Raw genomic sequence first — 25,747 nt, 5'->3', positions numbered from 1 at the left:
TATGTTATGTTATTTAGGAGACAGGAAAATGAAAATAAAAACTGGATCACAGCACCCAGTGAGGATCCTAGTATAAAAGTGACCATTTAGGCTGTGTTTATCCTTGCTGTTGCCTCTTGCTTGTGGGAAAAGCAAGGGAAACTGCAGCTCCAGCATCTCAGATTTAAAGAAGTGATAGAGTGAAAGTTCCCTTGTGGCACAGCGGGTAGGGACCTGGCACTGCCACAGCTCTGGTGCAGGTTGCAGCTGCAGCGTGGGTTCAATCTCTGGCCCAGGAACTTCCACATGCCAGCCAAATAAAGAAATAAAATAAAGAAGCGACAGGGTGTGTATCTTAAAGGACTTGGTTAGCCCCAGCGAAGCTATAATGCAATGACACTTGGTGGTGAAGGGTGACATTGCCACTCATCTCTACAAGCTGTTACAGGTATTGGAGAATAATACCTGTAACATAAGAGAAGAATGAAGGTGATGAATCATGGACGCTGTGAGTGTAGAACCTGGAGACTCCTGGGCTCAGGAGAGAGTGTGCAGTGATTTAGGCAACTTGAAGGTCAGCCCCAAGAGCCCCAGTTTTCCCATACGTATACACAGGAAACTGTGTGTGTGTGTGTGTGTGTATTTTTTAAAAATTCTGCTTCCTCTGGCTGAAAGGGTTTTCAACCTCCCTCCCTCCATTCTGCCTATCAAAATCAGTCTGATCACTCTAGTTGATGATATGGACACCGAAGTGTTTAGGGATGTTATGCTTGGCACTCATTTTGAAATGCAACAACAACAACAGCAAAATGAGATGGCTTGGTGGATGGATACAGGAAGGGATAGATGGAGGGACCTGTGATAAAGCAAATATAGAGAAGGAGACTGGTAGGATCTAGGTAGTGGGTACATAATGTTCGCTGTGAGGTTCTTTCTGTAAACAACTTTTTCTGTATGTTGGAAATCTCTTATAATAAAATGTTGGAGAAAATGTAATCTATCGTTAAAAGCCTAGTTTATATTCCATTACTTTGGGAAAGGCTTTCTAGATTTTTGGAATTTTTTGTGGCCAGTTGCCCATGTGTTTTCCTAGAACCTCTTTCAGTTGTTGTCTATAGAACTGATTTGCTCTATCTTAATGCTTGTGTTGGACAGTGAAATCCTTCCTGTGGACAGTAGGCTGGGCTGTCTTTCCACCCCTGATATGGCATCTAGGCATCGTGTAAGCCGCAAGGGGGGAGATGATCCCCACCTGATGGTAGGAATAGTTTAGCAATGCCATAATTAACTTTAAATTTAACGTTGTTGAAAGTCATTTTTGTAATGTAAGGTTTACTAGAGCAAGCACCACCACGTGAGTATATGTGTGTGTTTTTTGGGGGAAGAGTTAGAGAAATGAGTGTTAACATTTCTAACACATTCCTTTTGTGTGTGTGTGTGTGTGTGTGTGTGTGTGTCTTTTTAGGGCCGCACCCTCAGCATTCGGAGGTTCCCAGGCAAGGGGTTGAATCGGAGCTACAGCTGCCAGCCTATACCACAGCCCACGGCAACGCTGGTTCCTTAACCCACTGAGCGAGGCTAGGGATCGAACCTGAGTCCTCATGGATCCTAGTCAGATTTGTTTCTGCTGAGCCATGGCGGAAACTCTTGTAATACATTCTTCATGGCTGTAAAACAAGGCTGAGTTGTATGGACCAGAGCCCTACTGCTGGTTACATCAGGGATATTTCATGCCCCTGAGTTCCCCGACCCTGGTTGGAGAATTCTGTACCTTAGTACCTTAGTCCAGGGCTTTGAACTAATATGGATCCACCCCTTTTGGAGGGTCATGCTATAGAGTTATAAATAGGGCTCAGAACGTCCTATCAAGGCTAACAAAAATGCATTTTAAACCTAGCAAAATACATATAACCCCAGGTACCCAAAAAGATATTCCAAAATCATTTGGAATAAGGTAATTGTTTCCTTAAAGGGTTAAGCATATTATAATTCTAAGAAGATTTAGAATTGAATATAGAGGTTTTTAATAGAATCAAAGCCATCATATTAATTTTTTTTTTTTTGTCTTTTTGCTATTTCTTGGGCTGCTCCCGCGGCATATGGAGATTCCCAGGCTAGGGGTCGAATCGGAGCTGTAGCCACCGGCCTACACCAGAGCCACAGCAACGCGGGATCTGAGCCGCGTCTGCAACCTACACCACAGTTCACGGCAACGCCGGATCGTTAACCCACTGAGCAAGGGCAGGGACCGAACCCGCAACCTTATGGATCCTAGTCGGATTCGTTAACCACTGCACCACAATGGGAACTCCCATATTAATATTTTTTGTTTAAAGGATTTATGCACATAAGTTCTTAAGGTAATTTATGTAAAATAATTTGGCTCACATAACAGATTAGCCTATATTTCCAAATTAAAATGTTTAGTGAAGTAATTGATTTAGACCTGATTTGGAGGAGGCTTGAAGCTTTAACCAGATTTGTAAGCAATATTGGAGCACTTAAAGAGATCTTAGCAGGTTTCTAAGCATTTAAGGGAAGGTTTTGTAAGTTAAACAATTCTAATGTCTTTAGAGAATAAATCATAGATTAAATACATAGTTTAAATGCTTAAAGAAGTTTGTTTAATTAGACTTGTAAAATGGACCAATCCTTAATCCAATGTCCCTTTGAATGTGATTATAAAAATTATAAGATGTGCAAGTTGAAAACTTAAAGATGAACTAGGGCATTTAAGTTTGTTTGTTTTTTTAAATAACTAAACAAATGAAATAAACATTTTTGAAACCAAGTGAACATGAATAATGTTTTCTGTGCACAAAGCCACCCTATGATCATTAAAAAATTCATATAAAATAGAGTGATTAACACTGTGGTTTGAGGTCATGGTTGATGCTTAGTGTTAGTGGAATTTGAATTTATATTTCAAGTCCTCGATATTCCTTATGGCGAGGCAAGAAGAAACACAGAGCAATATCAAGTTAATTACTCTTCATGGCTTGAAACATGGTATGAAAGAAAGAACACGGGCTTTTGAAAGGTAACCTTGTTCGTGGAAAGAACTGGGACATGAGAGTCATGACAAGCTTTCAGTGAAATGATGTAGTTTAGTGCTTGGCACAGAGTAGATGCTCAGTGAGGGCCTCTTGCAGAACTAATTCTTTTTAATCAGAGTATGAGTTTACATTGTTTATGCCATTGCAGAAACCACAAGGTGTTCAGTTAGGTGTGACTGACCCAGGTATTGATCTCATCCATTCAACCAAATGCCACAAGAAATTAAAAATTAGTTCTATAGGTTGTATGTCACTCATATCAAGCTATTCTGTCTGCTTTCATAGAAAATAAGCACGTGTGGGGGCAGGAGACGTTTTTGCCATCTGGGCAAGTTTCAGATGAAATTGCATGTGATTCAGAGTCCTGGATTTATTTCATCCTGGCCACTCAGCCCTGAACAGGGTGCACAGTGAGGCCCTGAGCTGAAGGATGCTTGGCTCCTCTGCAGACATTGTCATTCAGGTCTGGCTTCTGGTAATTAGGCACTCCTAGCTGGGCTCTGCTGTCAGCCAGCCTTTGAGACAAATTGCAAAATCTGTACAACCATCTGAGAGATGGAGAAGTAGATCCGATGATACTACAGGGGATATTGGTAGTTCTCAAAAGTTTGAAAGAGAATGCTTAGAGAAGCAATACTCCAAAGGGAATTTAGCGGTCCTTTTCCTGCGGTTAAAGGGTAAGTTCAGTCACAGAATCAGGATCTGAGACTCAAAGGCTGGAATGATAGGCTTAATCTAATGGGATGAAATGCAGTAGAAATAAATGTAGCGTTCAATATTTGCATCTGAAAATCCCAACTATGCATGAAAAGACCAGAAATGGGGGTAGGGGTGTCTCTGAGGAGTAGCTGCTAAAAAGACCTAGGAGTTCAAATTGCCATCAGTTGACAGTTTTTTGTGGTCTCCTCAAATCTAGTGCAGTGTTAGGCTGCATTAACAAAGGTGGAAAGTTTAGAACCAGGGAGGTGACTATAGTTCTGGACTCCATGCTATGAAAGGAAAATAGACAAAAGGATGGTCACAGGATGGATGTGGGAGTGTTCCAAAGCTTGTCACAGATAACAAAGGAACGGGGGGGCGGGGAGGTTTAGCCTGCATACAGCTGCAGGAGGACCTGAAATCTGTCATTAATATCTGAAAGGCAGTCATGTGCATAAGGGACTAGGCTTGTTGTTGTTAAGAGGAACAAAAAGAATCTGGGGATGAAAGTTGTAGGAAACCAAAAATAAGGAGGGTCTTTTTATCCTTCAGTAGTTTTAAGATAGAATAGGCTGCTTCCTTAATTCTGCAAGTGCTGGCTTATGTTAGGACTTAGAATTTTAGGAGCATGAAAAGGGGATTCAGAAGTACTTTCCACCCTCAAGGTTCCACGATTCCCTTGCCTTCCAGTGATGGCAGGTCCCAACACAGGCAGTAGAGCCATCATGGCGGGAACAGTCTATGCTGCAATGGGTGAGTTTTTAGAATTCTCAGGCAAGAGTTCCATAAAGACGCTCTTACCAGGGCTGCCAATTCTTTACCCTGCTGAGGAGGTCTGGGACATGTGGTTGTTCTCTTTCATCAGAGGCCGTGTTAATTGCTCATTTATTCTTTCTGGGTGCCTGGCAGTGTGATACATGCTGGGGAGACATTGAGGAATAAGACAAAAATCTCTTGTTCTCTTCAGCTGTACAGTATGTGGCAGAAGTAAGACAGCAAACACAGATGAGATCATTAGCTCTACAGTTATGACTCTTATTAACAGCTTGGACCTATATGAGTATATTTGTATTTCACGTAGTGTTAGTAACACATTTCCCCACTTGGCTTCAGGGATATATTTTCCCATTATTTTATTTATTTATGTATTTATTTATTTATTTATTTATTTATTTATTTTTGCCTTTTTAGAGCCACACTTGTGGCATATGGAGGTTCCCAGGCTAGGGGTCGAATTGGAGTTACAGCTGCTGGCCTACACCACAGCCATAGCAACACAGGATCTGAGCTGCATTTGCATCCTACACCACAGCTCACAGCAATGCCAGATCCTTAACCCACTGGGTGAGGCCAGGGATTGAACCTGTCCCCATAGATGCTAGTCAGATTTGTTTCCACTGAGCCACAATCAGAACTCTTCCCATTACCTTATAGTTCTTCAAAATCAGGTTATCTGTTTGAGACTTCTCAGTCTCCTGGTGGAGTAGGGACAAGGAAGTATTTGTTTATACTTTAAGGCATTTTCTCTTCCCTAGAGGTCATAAAGCTTAGAAAAAGTTCAGTCCCCCCCACCCCGGTTTGTTCCTGGTGTAGTGACTACCTTTGTGGGTAAGGGTGGTCTGCTTTCCTACTGTAGCTTCTTTTCATTGTGTTTCTGTGGCCTTAAGCCGTCCATTCTCCTGTGGTTATAATGACTCTAATTGGAGTTAACTATAAGTAGAAACCTGGGTGAGAAGGAATGGATATGAAAAATAAGACCAGAACAGAACCAGGTCAATGTACCCCCACACTAATCCCTGTATTTGTTGTCTCTACGAGAGACCATCCATTTAGGGACAGGCATGGGAACAAACACAAAGGTACATTTTAAAAAGACACATTTCTCTCCTCAATTGCTGATTGCAGTTCATAATTTAAATTCCCCTTTTCCTAATTCTCCTAGTCAATATTTTTTGCAAGAAAAATGTACTTTTTTTTTTGTCTTTTTGTCTTTTCTAGGGCTGCGGCACATGGAGGTTTCCAGGCTAGGGGTCTAAGCAGAGCTGTAGCCGCCAGCCTACACCAGAGCCACAGCATCAAGGGATCCGAGCCACATCTTCGACCTGCACCACAGCTCAAGGCAACACTGGGTTAAGCACTGAGCGAGGCCAGGGATCGAACCCCGAAACCTCATGGTTCCTGGTCGGATTCGTTAACCACTGAGCCACAACGGGAACTCCAAGAAAAATGTACTTTTAATTTTTTTTTAACTTTAATAAACTTACAGGTGCAACTTAAAAATTCTTGATTCCGAATTCTCTTCTTGGCTTTCAAAGGCTTTTATTTTTTTTTTAACTCCCAAATAACCTACTTTCTTATAAATTCTTTCTTTCAGGTAGGAATGAATTAATAGCCAGATACATCAAACTCAGGACAGGGAAGACGAGGACCAGAAAACAGGTAAAATAACCTGCCTGGAAACTGTGCATGTCAGCGAATGGCCCAAAAGGGCATTTTGGCTGCAGTGGCTGTCTGTGCTTTGGCTCCTAGGAGCCCCCAATTGGAGTTCCCTGTAAGGACGTCACTGTTATAGATGTTTGAAATTGGCTCAGTTTTCACTGTTCATCATTTCAGTGACCCTTTATTATGTGGTCCAGAGTTCCTTCTACACACATATGGGAAAGTGTCGCTGCTTAGGACAGTGTATGAACTGCTCCTGTACTGTATTGTAAAACTTAAAATTTCTTTCCGAAACTGTGCGTCTGCAAACATTGCAAAAGCTGCAGGTGCAGATGTACTTTGCAAGTCATGAAATTTTGAGATTTTGCGCATTGTAAAATCCTGGAACAATTACATATTAGTCATCATTTCAATGAAAAAGTAACATTAGCAGCCACGAGTATTGGCTGGAATATAAGACTGAATGATGTGCGTCCAGGGAACTGTTGCTCCTTAAGCTATGGCTTTTTGTCAGTAGCTGCTGTGACTGAAATGAAGTTACAACTTAAATACCTTTGTGCAGAGCAGGGTCAGGAATTTTCCTTTGCCCTCTCTCGGGGCTCTGGTGCTTCTCGTTCCTTCTAATGTAGAGCAGCCCAAATCTTTGACCCAGTTCAGAACTGGAATGAATAAAAAATTTAGTGTTTAACAACAACAACAACAACAAAAACAGAAAAAGTCATGGAAAGGGGGGAAAAATCAAACCAACCTTATGGGTGAGTTTTTCACAGAAAAAAAAAAAAATGTTATCTATTTTAATGTTGACCTCTGCTGACTGATCTGGCATGAATTTTAAAAACTATAATCAAGCCAAAAGGCGAGCTCCACGGTGGTCTCATTAAGCCTGAGCAGCGGATTCCAGTCCTCTGGTCAGCGATGAGTAGTTTGCATGAGTGTTTATGACGGGGGAGAGAGCTTTTCCCCAGGAATGCTCCCTGCATCCCAGCCGGAGCCTGCTGCTGAGTCAGCACAAAGGGAGGTGGCCTCCCGCCAGTGCTCAGAGGCAGGGCACTGTCAGTTCGGGGGGTGTTCCCCCCAACCCCCACCCAAGACTGTGACCCTCATCAAGTCAGAGAATCACATCAGAACAAAATTTCGGGTGAAAACAAGTAAAAGCAGGAGCCGGATGGAGGGGTGAAGAGGATGGGGGAGTTCCTGCTTCTCTGTACTTAAAAAAAAAAATCCAGAAGCAAATTGGAAAAAAAAATAATAATAACTTAAATAACTTAAACTTAATAATAACTTAAAAGTTAGAGATAAGAGGATCATGTATGATCATAAATCCTGTCTTTAGGGTTGCTCGAGTGGTTGAAATGAAGCAATGGCCTCATGGTCCAAGTTACTGAACTTCTAAATGATAGGGTCTAACTTTCCCAAACAGACAAATCTAATTCCCAACATACTGAAAGTGCTGGACCTGGGCTGTCTGCTGGTCTGTGAGCTCTGGTCATGTGCCCAACCCCTTCGCTGACAGGGGCGCTCTTCTAAATTTAACCAAGTCTCGCTGAAAGAGATGCAAATTTGTTTACCCAGTGGAATCATTGTGTTTCCGAAGCCGGGCTTGGCTTGGTTTCTACACCCCGGCATCCTGGAGATGTTTTTAGGCAGCAGTTGGTGATACCTCTCCAATGTGAATTTGTTGTTCAGCAAATCCGTGTGGTTTTTCAACCCAGATTTTTAACAGGATGGCTGGCTGGCTGTATTCACACTTTTCGCTTTGTAATAATATGCAAATCCACTTGGCGCCCAGTCAATACCCAAAAGAGTGGAAGGATTAAAGATATTTATAAGGGGGGGGGGGGGAGAGCTCTGCTAACTGGGTCTTTCCATTTCTCTTTGAGATCTAATTTACATGTCAGTATTATTTTAACATTTGCTACAGAATCCAGAGCTCTTAATGAGATCAGAATACAACCGACAGCTTCAGCTTTTTGATTCTGCAGAATGTGCTAATTTATGGATAGTCTCTTCTAAATTGAGAAAAAGGGATTTTCCCTCCTGATACTGAGAAGCTATAAATATTTCCATTTACCTCTACCCCCACCTTTTTAATTTTATAAAGAAACAACCCCCCTCTCCCCCTCTCATCCCGTGCCCCATGATTTCTCCCGGGTGAGAAAACTAAGATTAGATTCAACTTTCATCCTGAATCCAGTCACTGCAGTGATGACCCAGTCTGAAAAGCTTAGAGCAGCGCTGGGGGCTTGGTGTCTGGCTGGGACTGTGTATTCCTAACTGCAGAGCTTTGTTGAGATGCAAATAACCTCCCCCCCACCCCCCACCCCAAAACCCTCCCAAGGAGTAGCGATTTTATATTTGATTTCCTTTTTTTGTTTTGTTTTGTTTTGTTTTGTTTCCCCTCATAAACCCGAACAATGTAGGTGTCTAGTCATATACAGGTCTTAGCAAGAAAGAAAGTTCGAGAAATTCAAGCCGCCATTAAGGTACGTCTGGCTTGCCCAGTTGTAGGGGGCTTTTCATCTCCATGGTTACAGGCTTTTCCTTTGTTTTCCTCCCTTCCCCTACCCTGCAGGTGTCTAGTCACATTCAGGTTCTTGCCAGAAGGAAATCTCGTGATTTTCATTCCAAGCTAAAGGTATGCGCTTTCCTGCTTTTTGGCTTGTGGTTGCTATGCATCTCACTTCCTGTTTTCCATGGTGACTGGTGAATGCCTGGTGCTGGGATTCTGGTAACCTAGTTTCCTGCATGTGAGAGCTGTTTACATTTCTTTGTGTCTAATCTCTCTGTTTCTGTACTAGCCTCACATTAAGCTCAGTGTGTGTGTGCGTGTGTGTGTGTGTGTGCACGAGTGTGTGTGTGTGTCCCTAATAACAATGCAAATGCAGCAGAGAGCTGGTCTTGATAACTTTTCAGCACAGAAACATGATTTTTTTTTTAAAACCTTTGAATATCTACCAAGCAGCCCTGACCTAGGAGAGGGAAAAGAATTCCAAGAGATGCAAAGTTGATAGAGTAATTATAAATGAATCATTTCCAAGTGGTCCCCATGAAATAACTTTAAAAAATTTATAAATTGTTTTAACTCGTGCTTTTGATGTATTTTCAAGAATACTTATGAAAAATACATCTTTTTCATGTGTTCTTGCAACAGAGTATTGTCTGTCAGATTTCTTCCACATTGCTTAATAGTGTCTTTTAAGTGTATGGCTCTGTTAATTAAAAGAGAAATTTGAGATGAGGTCTTTAAAAAAAAAAAAAAAAGACCTTAGAGATGGGAAAGTTCTTGATCAAATCTATTTTGCAATTCCGTTTATTCTTGAGTTTAATTTTTTGGTACATGTGCTTCATTTTCTGGTCTTTTAAAATATATTTCATAGAAAATTCAGAGCCGTGGACAATTTAAAAATGCAAGTTCTCCCTAGTTTCTCCCCTTCCAAAATTTATGTTAAAGCGCGCATCACTTTTTTCCCCCATGATGCCCAGTTTTAGAAATGCAAAAACATTATTGTTTGCATGGAGGGCTTTGCTTTATAATAAAAATGGTATATAGTTCTGCTCTGATTTTTTTTTTTCCCTATACATTAAGTAAATTTGTGTTTTTGTTCTAAAGAACAAAATGTAATTTCATAGCCTGGAGTGGTGAACACTGGGACCCTTCCCCAAAGTCCTCCAACTTTTTTATGCAAACAAGGCTGGCTGTGGAATAGGACTAGTGACCAGGAAGGAGCATTTGGTGTGCCCTCTGCAGTGGGCGGCATGCTGGCTCGCTCGCACGTGTGGCTGATGGTGGCTGGCTTTTAGCTGCACTGGCTGAGCAGTTGGAAAACTAAAATAACTTCATAGCTCCTGCTTTTTAACCAAAGATGCAGTCCTCTCTATGTGGATGTAACTACCCCAGTGTTTGCTCAAGTTCTCACTCTGTTTCTAGTTTCTCTGAGCTAACGGATTAATGATGTACAAAGAGGTTGACAGACATCAATTCTGTGTTTCCATCTGCAATGTTATGACTTGCTCTTTTTCCGCACTGTGTGGTTCCTGTATGCTCACCAGGGCACTCGGCCCTGGACCGAAGCCCTGTCAATGGTGGATAAAACTGTCCCGGTCAGAGGGGATGCCCAGGGGATTCCACAAACACTCTTTCTCTCTTGGTGACTTAAAGAATCTTCCTCAGTGGGAACAATTTCACCCTTACCTTATACATACCCAGATAAACCGATCCACAGTTGTATTTGTGTTAGCGCTTAAAAAAAGAAAACTGCTCCCTACTCTCGGCCAACCCTGGACCACTCTCTCCTGGGGCAGGCAAGAGGAGGCGGAGGCAGAACCAGAGGCAGTGGGGTAGCAACTGGCTTGGCCTTTCAGCTCCAAGAACCACCTCCGTCTTCGTACAGTTCCTTTCCTGCCTTCCTACCTCATTATTCTGGGGAAAATGGAGGCCTTTGTTCTTCCCATCAGCTAATACCAGTTGAGTGTTCCAGGCATGGCGATCATCACGGTGGGCAGTTAACAACCAATCCCCTATTCACAGAGCTGGCTGTGGAAATGGGAATGTGAAATATAGGGCACTGTGGGATAAGTGTTCGCAGAAAGAGCCAAAATTAAATGTGCGGGGAATCCCGGGGACGAGCTGCTTAGAGACGGTGCTGCAGAGTCTGGGGATGGGAGCCTGGCGTTCGTGCCACACAAAGCCCCCTATGGCTTTTCCCGCGTCAGCTCACTGCAAAGTGAGTTCTGGTCCTCAGATTGTGAGGAATAATACATAGGAAACCAGGGCTCGCCCAAAGCCGCCCAGCTTAGGGATGGGTGAAATCAGAATTTGAACCCAGATCTTTCTGCATTCTAAACCAGAGCTCTTTGAGACCGGGTTTCATCTAGTGGAGGCTGCTGTGGTTTTCAGGCGGCAGGTTTCACATCAGAAAACGGTATGGGTAACCTGTCACAAGCCCTCACTCCCCTTGGAGCTGGGCATGCAGCCCTTATTTCCCTGCCTCCCCTCAACCCCCACACGTTAGAACTAAGATGACTCTTTAACATTGAGCCTTTGGTCAAGGTGTGGACTTTTAAACTGCGATCAATGCTGTGATGCCGGTAACTCAGGGGCTGAGGGATCAATGCTGTGATGCCGGTAACTCAGGGGCTGAGGTGGTGCTGGCTACAGAGTGGCTGCGCCGCCCCTCAGAGGGAGTTAAAAGATAGTCGAGGAGAATACGGTGACTGTCACCTGCCTGCAGAGATGCTGCTGCCTTCACCTTCTGCGGGCATTTAGGTTAAAGATGCTCTCCTGTACCTTCCCACCTAGCCATTACCAGGCTCAGGACTGTCAGCCTTGTAGGAAGGGCAGATCTCACCGCTCCATCTGCACTTTCTTGTTCAGCTCTGGAGACTGACATTCATGGGAGGCGGGGATGAGCATGCTCGCTGGATTCCTTGTGGGGTCAGGCTGATAGCCTTGGACTTCTTGGCCTCCTACACTAGCTAAGGAGATAAACTCACTACAGAAAGTTGATGTCATCCCAGCAGACCACAGAGAGAACTTCTGGGCAAGGGGTGGGGGTGGCAGGAAGTGTCTGCACTCACAAGAGGTGCTGTGCTTTGTCTGAGAGGATGTAGTAAGGCTTCCTGGAGGAGGTGGCTACTGACTGACCTTCTCAGGGATCGTCCTTGCCATGCCTGCCCCAGCTGGGCTACTCACCACTGCTCCACATGCTCAGAAGTCAAAGGATTTCTGTAATCTAGAGTGGACAAAGGCCTGTGGCCCTCCTCTGAAGACTGAAGCCAAGCTTTATTTCCTTGTCCTCCCTCTGAGTTTGAAAGAGTGAATTGCTCACACCTGGGGCCTGTGCCAGGTGTGGAGCCTGTGGGGCCCTCTTGGCTCTGAGCCTCTGAGCCTCTCTTCACTTCCTGGGGATTCGCTTCTAGTAGAATTCTTTAGGCTAGTGGTTTTTCAGCCTTTTTTTTTTAAGCATTGAGACTCATATTTCAGATTGAAATCTTATTTGAAAATGTCAATACATAAAAGAGGAAAAGCTGTTTTAATTAAAGCTTAGACTCTCTCATCCTTAGCAGTGGCCTCTTTGGCTGGTTATGTTGTATAAGGTTTGGAAACCCACACTGCTTTAGGCAGAAGGAAGAGGAAACGATCGCCTCTCAGCTCTCCCTCCCCCCCCCGGCCCAGCCTTTATAGGCCAGGTCAGGGGTCCTCTTTTAAGCCCATGTTTTCTACGTTCCATAGCCTATTCTGCCTAATGCTTCTGAAGTAAACAGACTCCAGAGAGAGTGGTTATTCTCCTGTCACGGTAACAGATGAGTCATCCTAGCTGCAGAAGTCACGCTCCTGAAATTCTGTTAGGATAAGTTTCAAAGGTCAGCTTTATACTTCTGCTAAGTGCAGTGTTTCTTACATTGCTTGTGTGTGAGCCAAGTCACCTCCGAATGTGTAGAGTTTAATTTTTGTTAAAAAAATTATTTTTAATAAGAACTTATGATTTCTATGTAGATTTGAACTTTAAAAGTGCAGAAATGATTCCTGAATTCAGTAACTTTCCATTGAGAATCCGTGTGTTCTAGATCCTTTAGTAGATGTTGGGCATATACATTTCAATAACTTGAGTCTCTGTTCCTGAGGATCACTCCTTCTTTCTGTTGTTTTTGGCTACATTTTGTAGAAAATACAAGATTTTCAGTACATTGTCCCCACATAGGAGGCTCTGTTTAATTTTTTTTTTTTTTTTTTTTTTTTAGGGCTATGCTTGAGGCATATGGAAGTTCCCAGGCTAGGGGGTCTAATGAGAGCTGCAGCTGCTGGCCTGCACCACAGTCACAGCAACTCAGGATCCGAGCCACATCTGCGACTACACTGCAGCTCACAGCAGTACCAGATCCTTAGTCCAATGAGTGGGACTAGGCATCAAACCTGCATCCTCATGGATTCTAGACAGGTTCACAACCCGCTGAGCCACAGTGGGAACTCCCGGGGCTCTATTTAACAGAATAGTGCAAAGACCACACAGTGAAAAGAATGATTAATGTTGAGTGCGGGAGAATTAAAGAAAGCCCTGTGGAGGAGGTGCCTTAGAGCTCAGCATAGAGAAGGTAGAGAATTTCCACAGAGAAGGAACCTTGAAGGACATCATCTGGCTGGAGGCCTGGGATGGGAGATGAGATGGGGAACCAAACAGGCAGCAAATCATCCCACAGAGCAGTGAGGTGCATCTGGGGGCATGGGGACCACACAGGGATCATTCACATTTATACTTCAGAAAGATCCCTCCAGGAGTTCCTGTTGTGGTGCAGTGGTTAAAGAATCCGACTAGGAACCATGAGGTTTCGGATTCGATCCCTGGCCTCATTCAGTGGGTTAGGAGTCCAATGTTGCCGTGAGCTGTGGTATAGGTTGCAGATGCGGCTCGGATCCTGTGTTGCTGTGGCTCTGACGTAGGCCAGCAGCTACAGCTCTGATTAGACCCCTAGCCTGGGAACCTCTATATGCTGTGGGAGCAGCCCTAGGAAAGGCACAAAGACAAAAAAAGAAAGATCCCTCCAACCATTTTCAGAGGATAGCTGAGAATGAGGCAAAGCTGGGAGGGAGCAAGACCACTTTAGGGCTGCTATGGGAGCTGGAGGGAGAGAGGTGTGAGCCCAGTCCAGGGGCTGGCCACCACCACCATCACCACCCAACCCCTGGGCCCCCACTCTGTGGCACCAACCCATCCTTGGTATCATCCTCAGCTGGCTCCTCACTCCAGTACACTCTGACTGCTGTGTACTCTTTCTTCCTCCATGTTTTTAAAGTGTAAATTATGTTTAAAAGTTCTGTCCTGAAGTTCCCATTGTGGCTCAGTGGTTAATGAACCCAACTAGTATCCATGAGGATGCGAGTTCAATCCCTGGCCTCCTCAGTGAGTTAAGGATCCGGCATTGCCTGAGCTGTGATGTAGATCACTGAATGCAGCTCGGATCCCGTGTGGCTGTGGCTGTGGCATAGGCCAGCGGCTACAACTCCAATTCGACCCCTAGCCTGGGAACCTCCATGTGCCTGGGTGCGGCCCTAAAAAAACAAAAAAAAGAGAGAGAAGTTCTGTCCTTATTAAGTCTGAAAAGTATACATCGATATTTCATTAGCAACATTTAAAACCTAGGTTTTTAAAGGCTGAGTTCTCTTAAAGTAATGACAGTTAAATGAGCCTGTACATCAGGATTAACTATGAAGTTTTTGTTGCCAATTTTAAATAGAACCAAAAGTTAATCAAGAATGACATAGTCAACCTTCATGTTTGTACTTGTTGTATGCAAAAATGATGATTCTCATTGTATTTCCTTTAATTTTTTTTTCAGTGAAGGAATGCAAATGGCAAAACATTATTCTTTTTCCAATTTTGTCTACCCATTCTCCTTCCCCAACGCACCTCAATCTCCATCTCCCTCCCCTCCACCATCAGGGGCTTTCCTTGCCATTTAATATTTCCCTGAGAAAACCACATCTGCTGAGAACTGTCTCTTCTCCCTTTGCCCTTATCCTAAAACCATTCTAGTTTTAAATTCATTCTACTATGAATTTGTGCTGAAGTTGTTGGCATCAACATGAGACTTTTCCTCTACAGTTTATCCTGGCTTGAGCTAGGATAGATTTGACCAATCATTTGGGAAGGCCTTGGACACAGACTGCAAAGCACTAGGAGAGAGATGCAAGGGGCAAGAAAAACTAGGGGATGGTTGAAGAGGTCAGGTAGTCGTGTGAGGAGACCAACAACCAGGAGCAGAGAGACTGGGGCAGTAGGGAGAAGGGGTGAAGGGGCCAGCAGAGTACAGGTGACATTCAGAAGCCCTGCAGTGGATCAGAAGTGCAAGGCCTTCCTGGCCAAAGTGCCAGAAATTTGGACATCAGACGTATAGTTTCAGGGTTTTTTTTGTTTCTTGATTTGGCTTTGGTTTTACATCTTTTTGGCTAAAGTGTCTAAGAGACAAGTCAGAGTGTGATGACTGCTGGTCTAGAAGGGAGTCCTTTCTTGGTGACAGAAGGACCACATATTTGGCCCTGGTGCCTGTTTCTAGTTGTAAAGTAGAAGATGGGTCTGTGTAATTGGAGTGTGCAGGTGGCTTGTAGGTCTATGGAACATGCATTGAGGAATTCCAAGGGTGCTGACTCAGAGGTCTCCCTTGAACCTGTGTCCCCAGCTGCATTTACAGCAGTGTCACCCACACCAGCTTCATTTACTGTCTTCCATCCCCTGCTTTGCCCCAGGGTAGCCCCTCATTGGAATCTCCGATTGAGTAGTGAGAGACAGCAGCCCATCTTAGGAGAGTTTGTGTGGTTTGGTCTGAGGACTGGCCTTCAACCTTAACAGTGATTCTCTACTCTGAATGATTTCTCTCATTATTAATTCATTAAAGGATCATTAACTGTTTTTTGTAAGTTCCAATGATGTATTATCCCAGCATGTAGAAAGACGGTAGAAGTATTCTCCATGTGTTAAGCAGTCTTTTCTTTGCTACTCAGAGTTCTCACTTAGAGTTTCCTGTTCTGAGTCTCTATATGTTTGTTTATCCTAAGAGGTTGTCCAGTCTCTGCCCAGAGGCCTCCTTTCCCTGAGAGCAGCAGAAAGGCGGCCCTTTATTTGCTGCCTTCCAAGGCTTGGGTGAGCTGTAGCCGAGCTCTGCAAACCGCCACCGCACAGTGAACTGTCCTCATCTTCCTGTGAAGGTGGACCACGCCACTTCTGGGTTCAGGTCTGGGGTGTGTTTCAGTGAGCGCATGACTCCAGACAGTGCTGAGAGGAAAAGAAGTCTTCATTCTGCCCTAACCTCAGCAGGAATACATCCTGGGCACTAGATAGATTCACGTCAAGCTCTGGAGTGTATTGAAGAAAAGCCTGTGCTTGCTGACATTGCATCATCCCAGTAGAGCAGAAAAAGGCCTGAGCTTCTCTGATTGTGTCCAGTCGTTGGTGACTAATTTATGAGCCCCATGTGCTCCCCGGGGCCATTTTCTTCATTCTCACCCTGGTGGCCTTTGCGATTTGATTTCTGAAGAGGCCGTTCTTTCCAATCTACCATTCCTTCCAATAAGCAGAGAGCTTAAAGTTCAAATTGTTGATTTAATTCTCTTGAGGAGGTCAGGAACTTTGCTGAATCTTTGCTGCATCCACACTGCTGAATCCTGGCTGTGTCACCCCTGATTCCATCCAGAAATGGGCCTGTCCACAAGAAAGACATGCTTCACTTCATCCAGTGATGCTCCCCTCGGCCCTCTGAGCCACTTTGCTCCTTCAAGCGTTGGCTGTCAGCAGTACACAAGGCAAAAGAAGCCTGAAACAACCACCTCCTTTGTCTCCGGGCCAGCACCAGGGCGGTTGGCCTTGTCGCAGGATTTGGGAAATGATACACCGCCTTTCCTGGCATCTCCCAATCTTCAGGGGGTTCTTTTGTATTCATGACGTGTACCCTCTCTCCTCAACGATATTTTCATTACCTTGTTTTTAATTTAACTGGGTTAAAACCAAGACTGGAGACGGTTAGTTTCTTGTGCTTGGATGTGATGGAATTAGAACCTCTCATCAGCGGTGCAATGATGCAGAGCTTACAGTGTAAACTGGAGGGGTGAATACATTTACTTTTCTATGTGAACTGAGCCAGCTCTGGATTTGCTCTTTAAGGGCAACAGAAACAGCCTCCCTCTACGTTTTTGTCCCTTCCTAGAGAAATTCCATCGTTACCTGACATCCAGTATACCCAGTGCCCGAGAGTCACATTGAGCCCAGAGATTATGGACTCAGGACCAGGGCGCCTTAGCATTTCTGGTCTCGAGCAGACTTGAGCCTGGATGGTCGGTCACGTGTGCTGTGTAGACTGCAAGTCCACCCAGTGGCACAGCTGCAGGCAATGTGTGCTCTGAGTGAAGCAATTCACAAAGCACGTCCAGAGGTGGACATGTTGTCCTCACTTTGCAAATGAGGATGCAGAGTCTGGAAATGACCAAGGGGCTCACCCAGGGTCACAAGTCTGAATTGGATCCCAAGGCTGTCCTCCTCCACAGCCCAAGCAGTTCACGTGATATCACACTGCCTTTGTACAGAGGGCCTGCTGGTCAAGGATGCCAGCTCATTGCCCCCGTTCCATGTGGTTTGGCCGTAATTCTCTCAACCAAGCCCTATTTCCTTTCTGCCTATTTGAATTAAACAGAGAATATGAGTGGTGGGAGCTGGTACTCTGATTTTTCAGGGGAGATTTGTTTCCTGCCTGTTGCTGTCACCTCCCAGGGGAAAGGGGCTAGGATCAGAAGGGTGCCTTTTCCCCTACACACAGACCTGGCATTAACTGACCTAAATGCCAGGCTTCCTGGTAAAAAGGGTCATCCAACACCCCTACAAATCACCTGGATCCTTCTTTGCAATCCTTTATGATGTTGCACCTCACATCAGAATTAAAGGAAACATGATTGACAGTTATCAAATACTAAATATAGCCCAGTCCATTTAAAAATGGACAATGGTAAAAGCCTTGAAAATGTTTTCTTTGATGTGAATGGAGCCTTTGGCATTTGGAAATACAATAAGATGAATTAATTGCTACTCATTACATGGCAAGTCAGGAGAAGTATGAATGTGCCTTCTCTCTCCAGTATTAGCCATTGCCTGACTGAAACAGGCCCTTTTGTATTTACTCCTGCTTTCTCTAATAAAAAGCAAATTAGAGATCATGGCTAGAAAAATTCAAGTGCCCTCCATCCTTTCTCCAAAACCATCATAGACTTTTGTGATGTTTATCTACTCAGGGGCTACTGCTCATAATTGTCGGGGTCATGTGAATCCACATAGTGCGAGATTAGAAACAACATCTGCAAAATTACTCCTTAGGAAAGTATTCTGTGTTTTTGTCTTTTTCTGCAAAAGCGATTTTGCAAGGGAATTGCTATCTTTCCTCTCATGCACTATATATATTGCTGAGAGAGGTATATTTGGAGTAAAACACTTAGGAGCTGTGAAGAGTTTAGAATCCATGGTCTTTTTTTTTTTTTTTTTTAAGACTTATTTTTCCTGAGGTATTGGTGGACTTCCATATGAATAAACTAGATTGGAGTCTTTAAATTCTGAAATAATGGCCTCTGAATAAGCAGGAATAGATTGATTAATGTGCTGTTCATTCACATTTCATGCCTGGCCACTATAATGTATGTGCAAGCATGTACCCTTTTTTATTATCCTTAAAATTTGTTTATGGTTAATGCCTAAAAATTATGAGATAACCAATACCCCAGAATAATCAAAAACTGGGGAGACAGAGCAGGGACAAGGGTCCCAAAACTCTCCAGAGAATGATTCATAACATGTCCTTGTAGTTAGTTTGAGGAGCACGCCACGCTAGCCATGTGCGTCTGTGATAGGCTGCCTTCCTGTCATGGATATTGCATGAAAACATTTTCCAAACCCTGTGTACAGAAGAAGGAGGCAGTCTGCTGAACCCAGAAACGTAGTGGCAGCCTTGCTCTGCTTCATGAATTATGAAAACCTGTTTACTTCAGTTTGAAAGACTGCAGGCTGAGGAGTTTACAGTGCCACAGCCCGCTGGACCCCAGGCGGCCGAGGTGGGAAGCCTGTTGACAGCATTGTATGCCAGGAATTGGGCAGAGGGAGAGCCAAAGGAGACGTGCACCCCACGTTGGAGGGCTTCATCTGCCCTCATGCTCAGGTCATAAGGGCCGTGTGTTCTTAGCACTCCATCAACAGTCTTAGACCCGTGTTTCCTGCGCCATAAATATTTCCACTTTCCAGGTGGTGGGCTTCAGTTAGGGTTTGTTCGAAAAAGGGAGATTTGCCTTTTCTTTCCCCACTTCAGTATGCCGTGGCCTCATTCTTTGTCATCTTAGGGCTAGAGGGGCTTAAGATCAGTAAAAAGGAGTCAGTGCAATTTTTTCCTCTCGCGTGCTCATGTGCATGTGCAGACACTCAAGAGTATTTCCTGCAATCTAAGACCTCATAGATAATAGCTCAGTATAGACAGTAACAGTTTCTCAAGATAAAACAGTGTTTCTCTATAAATCTCCACATCTCAGAAATGTTAGTGTGAAAACATCATAGAATAAAATTAATGTGCTGTACAAGTGTATCATACATTTTTGACTTCACTTCAGCTAACCGTTGTTTGGATGTATTAGCAACCCCCGCCACCCCTCTATTTTGGGGGTGAGTGGTGATGATGGAGTGGAATGTTTAAAAGTCCAGGATATTCCACTAGAATGACACAGAAAAGCAATCTACTCAGGTCTGACACTGAGAGTTATAATTTCTTCAAAGCCAGGCATGTATTTCTCGGCTGAAAATGACAATGCTTCCATTGAAATCTTTCAGCTCGGTGTCTTTCTGTCATGTCATTTCAGAGTACGTAGGTCTACAACCAAGCTCTCAGTTCTGATTTCAAGATATCCCTGGTGGTGCTTATTATCTGCATGGTTACTTTAGATTTTAAACAAAAAAAAAATTTTAATCATCTTAATTTTCCAGTGTATATCGTTGATACAGGGGAGATGTTATGATATTAAATGAGTGTCTCCACTACAAAAAGTAGGAAATCACTGGTATAGATATTTTAGTCCATTTGTAGAAAATTGCCTATTCTCAAATAGGTAGGTCAAGTGCAGAAAGAACCTCTACTTGAGATAAAATTTCCTCTCTGCACTTGGCTTTCTCTCTATTAGGACAGGCGACCAAGAGCTGCCCAGATTTTAACATCCTGCTATGTTTTCACTAGTGGTTTTTCTGGCTGTAGGTATTAAGATGTATTTGATTATGATGGAACTCAAACTCATAGGTACAAATGCTTTTAGGACTGGAAGACCTTTAAAGAATAAAGTGCAACTTTTCCCCTTGTAGATGAAGAAAATTAGAGTGTTAAGTGATTTGCCCAATGTAATACAGTCGTTAATGTCAGGTGGAGGGCAGTTTGGAACCAGGTCTCCAGACTCCCCAGCAGGTATGCTTTTTATTGGCATAGAGCAAGTTGGTGTGATAGAAGCAAGGGATTTGCTCTACTGCCCTTGAACTTCTGTTTTCATTTCGGTACCTGGTAGAATGCCAAGTAATAAGAGAGTCAAACCTGGCTTTATTTAACAAAAGAAAAAGACCATGTTCTAATGCTGTGTGTATGAAGCTGTGTAACATAAACAGCATAGGTGGTGACTTTTCTCCTTCCCTCATTGACTGATTGTTAAAAAAGGAAAGTATCAAACTTCCGTGAATGTTTTGAAGAACCCTTCAATCAGCCTAGCAGAGGGAAGCATCTCAAGCAGCTCTAATAGAATAAGTGGATTATGGAGAGGTAGGGACTTATTTCCCTTCGGACCTGGACTTAGTGATTCCTGGTCACTCCACCCAAGTGTGCACAATCGCACTCTGTATTTGGGTGAGCAGACCTGCCTCTGTCATCAGCATTTCATAAACACAGAACTCTCAGGTCTGAGGGAGGCCTCATAACATACTTTAGGAATAGAGCCAAGCCCACAGCTCTTTTATAGTTATTCCTCAGAGTGTGCATCGGCCAGGCAGGCAAGAAGCCTGGGCTGCCAATTTCTTGGCTCCCCGAACCTGGGCCCTGAAGAGGTTGTATGGCTTGTAGCTGGTTGGGGAAGGAACCTGTCGTTATATCTCTACCCTTCCTTCAGTTTCAGAAATCACCTTGAGGGTGTTGATAACCTCTTATGAGGGGTTAAATGGCTTGGGAACTAGCGTCAAAAATGACCGGTGCAGAGAAACCCACAAGCTTGTATTAATGTCAAGTTGCTCTTGACAGGGAAGAAAAAGTGAGACTGAGCCAGATTTTCTGTTCATTATACCCGGATCACCCTCTGAGGGGATGGCAGGGCAGGTGGCAGGTGGAACACCAGACCAGCTAAGGGTAGACTGAAGAGCACTGAGACCCTACAGGCATGAGGCTTAGTTTGGCTGGAGGGCGTTTGTACACACACATAGTCTGTTTAATCATAAAATTCCACTGACTTCAAAATGTGTCTTTTTTTCTGGCATTTCCATGTCCGAAATATTTTGGGTCTTTAAAAAACAGTTACCAGAAGAAGCTAGCCTTAGTTTAGAACATTCAGCAGATTCGCAAATGGAGCTTCAGTTCTAAATGCCGTCTGACCAGTGGCAGCAAAGGCAGCACTTTAGTCACTGGAGGCCAGCAATCTGCAGGCATCCGGGGCCCTCGTGGTGTCATTCAGCTATAGCACACGCCCTTACAGATCCTCTTAATGACTATGTGTATCCCTGAATAGCTGTTAGATGAGGCTCGTTATTTTTTTGGTGGAGAGCCAGAGAATCGTATGAAATAAAACATTTGATGTAAGGGGTAGGCTCTTTTTTCAAGGATTAATGCAAGCTTCTTGTAAATTCACATGGTGTTTCTGCAAGTTATGGGGCAAAGTAGTGTCTGTACCTTGGGTGCACCAGATTGATGTTCCTTAGAACCCCTCTAGTGCTTGTAGGTTTTTCCCATTCCTTTTGACCTTGCCTTTGGCACCTCAGCATGTTTATTCATCACCTTTGGGTAAATCTACAAACAAGGAGGCCACCTCTTAGCTGGTACTGGTGTCTTAGCCTGAAGCTTCCCTTCACCTTCACTCACTGTCAACTCTGAATGGCAACTGTGGAGAGGGCTCTTTTTCCTTTGATGTCACCCTTTTGCCTCTGCTTTGCTGGATTCTGGGCCTGGTGTAGATTGTATAGACCTGCGCTCAGCCAGGAACCTCGACATGTTTACTGAACGTGAATCCCTGCCTGCTCCATCAAGGCTTGTTCCACACCAGGGCTCTGACCGTTTCTCCATCTGTACTGGGGAAGTGACAGAACCAGCTCAAAGGAGTTGGGAGTTGGGGTTGTTGGTCATTGCCCTTCTGGAGAGTTATCTGGGTCACATATTTATCCTAAAATGTGGGGGAAAAATAACAACCCAAAAAACCCCCGCACACTCCTGCACATTTTATTGTACCCAAGTATCATGTGTTTGTATACATTATGTATTTTTTAACTAAGAAGAAAAATAACCCTGCCTTTGTACGCAATCCTTTTAACAAATTGTTTATTGTTGTATCCAGGTAACAAGCATGGTAAGTATTTTCACCGAATTTAGTATTCTGTACTTTAGCTGTGCTTGGCAGACTTTTTGGCTAGCTTTGTGTTATCAGCCTTGGCTCTTCTAGAAAAGACCCATTTAGGAGAAGGAGAACCCACGTCCCCAGTAGTGTCCCCTGTGTCCTTGGCTATAGAAAGAACCCATCTAGCCCTCAGCACAGTCGGAGATACCTGAGAAAGCATGCCCCACCCCCCCGCCAGCATGCTGCTTGTCCCTTCCGTCATCGCCCCCCCCCACTGCTTCTGAGCCTCCTCACCACGTGTCTGCAGGGCTCCCGGGCTGCGCATGACTTCAGTGGCTCCTGAGACTGTAGCCCTAGACAGCGCACAGGGCTGGGCCTCCTCGAGTTCTACCAGCGACCTACTCCAGACCCACCACCACGCCTCTTTTCTCACCCCTCCTCCCATCTGTGTGCTTGAAAGCAGGGCCTTTTTTTTTTTTTTTTTCCTTTCCTCGAGTATGTTAAGTAATAGGGGGCCTCTCCTTTCGGAAGCTGGAAAAATAAATACATTGTCCACTCTTCTCAGAGGCTTCCCATTCTGTTGGAAAATGGATTAAAAAAAAATTTTTTTTAAAACCTTGCCACTGGGTGTACTCAGTAAATGTTCAGAGTTAAACGGTAGGTTGAGTGTGTTTTAGCCTTCTGGCTGTGTTTATTTATCCGTGCATGTTTGCTTTTCCGGCCTCTTTTGTGGCTCCGTATTTTAGTCCATGTGCTCGTGGCTGTGCCTGTTTAAGCTGCCCAGTAGCCATGCATTGTGTATTAAGTCTGTGTGTCGCTGTCACCTTCAAGGATCAGACTGCGAAGGATAAGGCCCTGCAGCACATGGCCGCCATGTCATCAGCCCAGATCGTCTCGGCCACTGCCATTCACAACAAGCTGGGGCTGCCCGGGATTCCACGCCCCACCTTCCCAGGGGCGCCGGGGGTAAGTCACAGGCTGGAGCCAATAATGATGGCCCCTGGGCACATGGAGTCCAAGAGGCCGAGCATCAAGCCATCCACCTGGCACTTGTTGATTGGCTCAGGTGTAAGAGAGGGGAAAGGCCACCTTGGGATACACGGATGCTGGGTGCAAAATGATGAAAGAAAGCGGGAGTTCCCATCATGGCTCAGTGGTTAACGAACCCGAGTAGTATCCAGACGGACACGGGTTCAATCCCTGGCCTTACTCAGTGGGTTAAGGATCTGGCGTTGCCCTGAGCTGTGGCGTAGGTTGCAGATACATCTCGGATCCTGCATTGCTGTGGCTATGGTGTAGGCTGGTGGCTACAGCTCCCATTCAACCCCTAGCCTGGGAACCTCCACATACCACAGTGTGGCCCTAAAAAAAGACAAAAAGACAAAAAAAAAGTAGTGGAAGAAAGCAGGGAGCTGGGGAGAGGAAGAGAGGGAGAGGGAGGGGGTTTTAGTCCCTGAGGCATGCAGTTTAGTATCATTTTTATGGCACCCTTCCAGGTTGTGATCTGCCCCTCTGGCTCTTTTTTCTGCCCCTTGGTCTCTGTTCCTGTGTCCTTAGGGTTGCTTTATGGCAACTAACCTCTCAAGGGACAAATGTATACTAGTACTGTTTTCATTGCACAGCTGCCACAGGCTGAGAAGCTGGCTTAATGTTATGATCTCATTTAATCCTCATCTTAATCTTAAATGCTTCTTAACCATTATTGCCATTTTACAGATGAGAAAACTGAAGTTAATTAGTAACAAAATAGGAGTTGAGATAACTTGATCTTAATCACATGGATAGCCATGCCAGGGCTGCCTGGCTCCCTTTATATCATATTGCATCTTCAGCAGGCAGGCAAGCAGGCAGCCTAGGAGGTGTGTGTGTTGCTGTCCAGAGCTCCTGGGCAGAACCAAGCCTTGTCCTCTCCCCCTGCTTTGAGCTGTGGAGGCAGAGTGATAGACAGGAAGCTTTTCACAATGGAGGGAGGAAGAGAAAGATGAGTGTTTCCAGGTTTCCTCTGCCATGCACCCAGATTTCTTTTGGAAGTTAGAAGAACACTGAAAAGCTGCCGCCTGGTCCCTACCCTCAAGGAGGTTTTCCGGCAGGTGAGCTAAAGCAAGCTGCAGGTTGCCATCTTGTGCACAGCAGCCAATGTATCTGCATTTAGGGAAAGCCACTTTGCAGCTGGTGGATGATCCGAACCCACTATCTTTAGCAGGGATTGCAGTGCATAGACGTCCTGAACAGTGCTTTGAGGTGAACTCATAACCCTGAAGCTTTTTGCCTTTTGCCTTCCAGTTCTGGCCGGGAATGATACAGACAGGGCAGCCTGGATCCTCACAAGAGTAAGTCTGAGGAGGGGCCAACACTGCCAGCAAGGGGCTGGTCACAGCCCATCCCACCCCAGGTTGAGGTTTTCTGGCCCCAGACCACGTGGGGGCTGGGAGGTGAAGAGATTGAACCTGAGATCACCAACGTCATCCCCCACTGTTGTCTGCTGAGGCAGTAGCAGCAAAGAGACTGTGCAAATCCAGGAGACCTGTAAACACCTCACTCCCATTTTAAGTACTAGTAGGCATGCAGCTAGCAACAGGTGGAGGGTCTCCGTCCCTTCAAGGCCTTGGAGGCAGAGCCTGGGGTCCTTCTAGAGAGGGCAGCAGAGGTAATCCTACAGCCCATTTTATTCTGGCCCTCCCTGTGGTGGGAGCAGCTCATAGGAAATCCTGCTGATGCCTGGTAGGCCAGGGAAGCAAGCTCAGTAAGCTGGAAGGTAAGGGCTGTCTGGGGATAGAAGCTGAATGGAAATCCTGCCTGAGTATTCTCAAAAGAACTGGAGCTATTTAGCTAGAAAAGGAGAGCCTGAGACACGTCCCCAGCCTTGCCTGGAAATGGTGACCGCTTGACCTCAGTCTCTGCAGGGACAAGAAGAATGGTTCATACATAGCCTATCACAGCATGTGGAGTTGGGCTGACCGGTCCAGCTGGTCCCATTGAATTGGCATGAGGCTTGGTGGTTTGGTCCCCAGCGCCCTCGCAGTTGAACAGTGTAACTGTCTGTCTTGGCAGCGCTCTACTGGGCTGTGAATCACCTGCAGGCAGGAAACCCAACAGTGGGGAGGACCCCAGGTGAGGCCCCAGCCCTGGAAGGGTAGGGCCAGGCCTGGGAAGTAGCTGCCACTCCTCCGTGGTTTTTGACTCTCTCCATCCTATCTCCAGCGTCAAGCCCTTCGTGCAGCAGGCCTACCCCATCCAGCCGGCGGTCACGGCCCCCATTCCAGGTGAGTCTCTGCAGGACCCTTGGGCCCTGTCCCACAGCCACACATACCCCTACTTGCAGAGCCTTGGGTGCCCCTGTCTTCCCACCACCCTCCTTAGGGCAGAATGCACCCAGAGCTCAGGGGAGTCATAGGGGTGTCCCCTCCCAGGCCCTGATTCCTCTCAGTCCTCTCCCAGGAGCTCTTCTCATGGGTTTTAGAGAAACAGGAAGCCTGATGACTTTCACTCAGGA

The 25,747-nt window shown here is 45.0% G+C and overlaps 1 protein-coding gene across 8 annotated transcripts in view; it reads left to right on the top strand.

The window, feature by feature from the left end:
• TEAD1 (TEA domain transcription factor 1) overlaps positions 1 to 25,747 on the top strand; it is a 274,411-nt gene that overhangs the window by 192,389 nt on the left and 56,275 nt on the right. For 4 of the 8 annotated variants that reach the window (XM_047776264.1, XM_047776265.1, XM_047776259.1 and 1 more), the window contains 7 exons: positions 6,109 to 6,173; positions 8,594 to 8,656; positions 8,746 to 8,808; positions 22,255 to 22,266; positions 23,086 to 23,220; positions 24,538 to 24,584; positions 25,456 to 25,517. In XM_047776264.1, coding sequence (XP_047632220.1) covers positions 6,109 to 6,173; positions 8,594 to 8,656; positions 8,746 to 8,808; positions 22,255 to 22,266; positions 23,086 to 23,220; positions 24,538 to 24,584; positions 25,456 to 25,517 — 447 coding nt within the window. The remainder of the gene's footprint in view (positions 1 to 6,108; positions 6,174 to 8,593; positions 8,657 to 8,745; positions 8,809 to 22,254; positions 22,267 to 23,085; positions 23,221 to 24,537; positions 24,585 to 25,455; positions 25,518 to 25,747) is intronic. The other 4 variants (XM_047776266.1, XM_047776262.1, XM_047776260.1 and 1 more) reach the window with 3 other exon arrangements.

Source organism: Phacochoerus africanus, chromosome 4, assembly GCF_016906955.1.
Source record: "Phacochoerus africanus isolate WHEZ1 chromosome 4, ROS_Pafr_v1, whole genome shotgun sequence".
NCBI lineage: Eukaryota > Metazoa > Chordata > Mammalia > Artiodactyla > Suidae > Phacochoerus > Phacochoerus africanus.
This window is presented reverse-complemented; position numbering and strand designations above follow the sequence as displayed.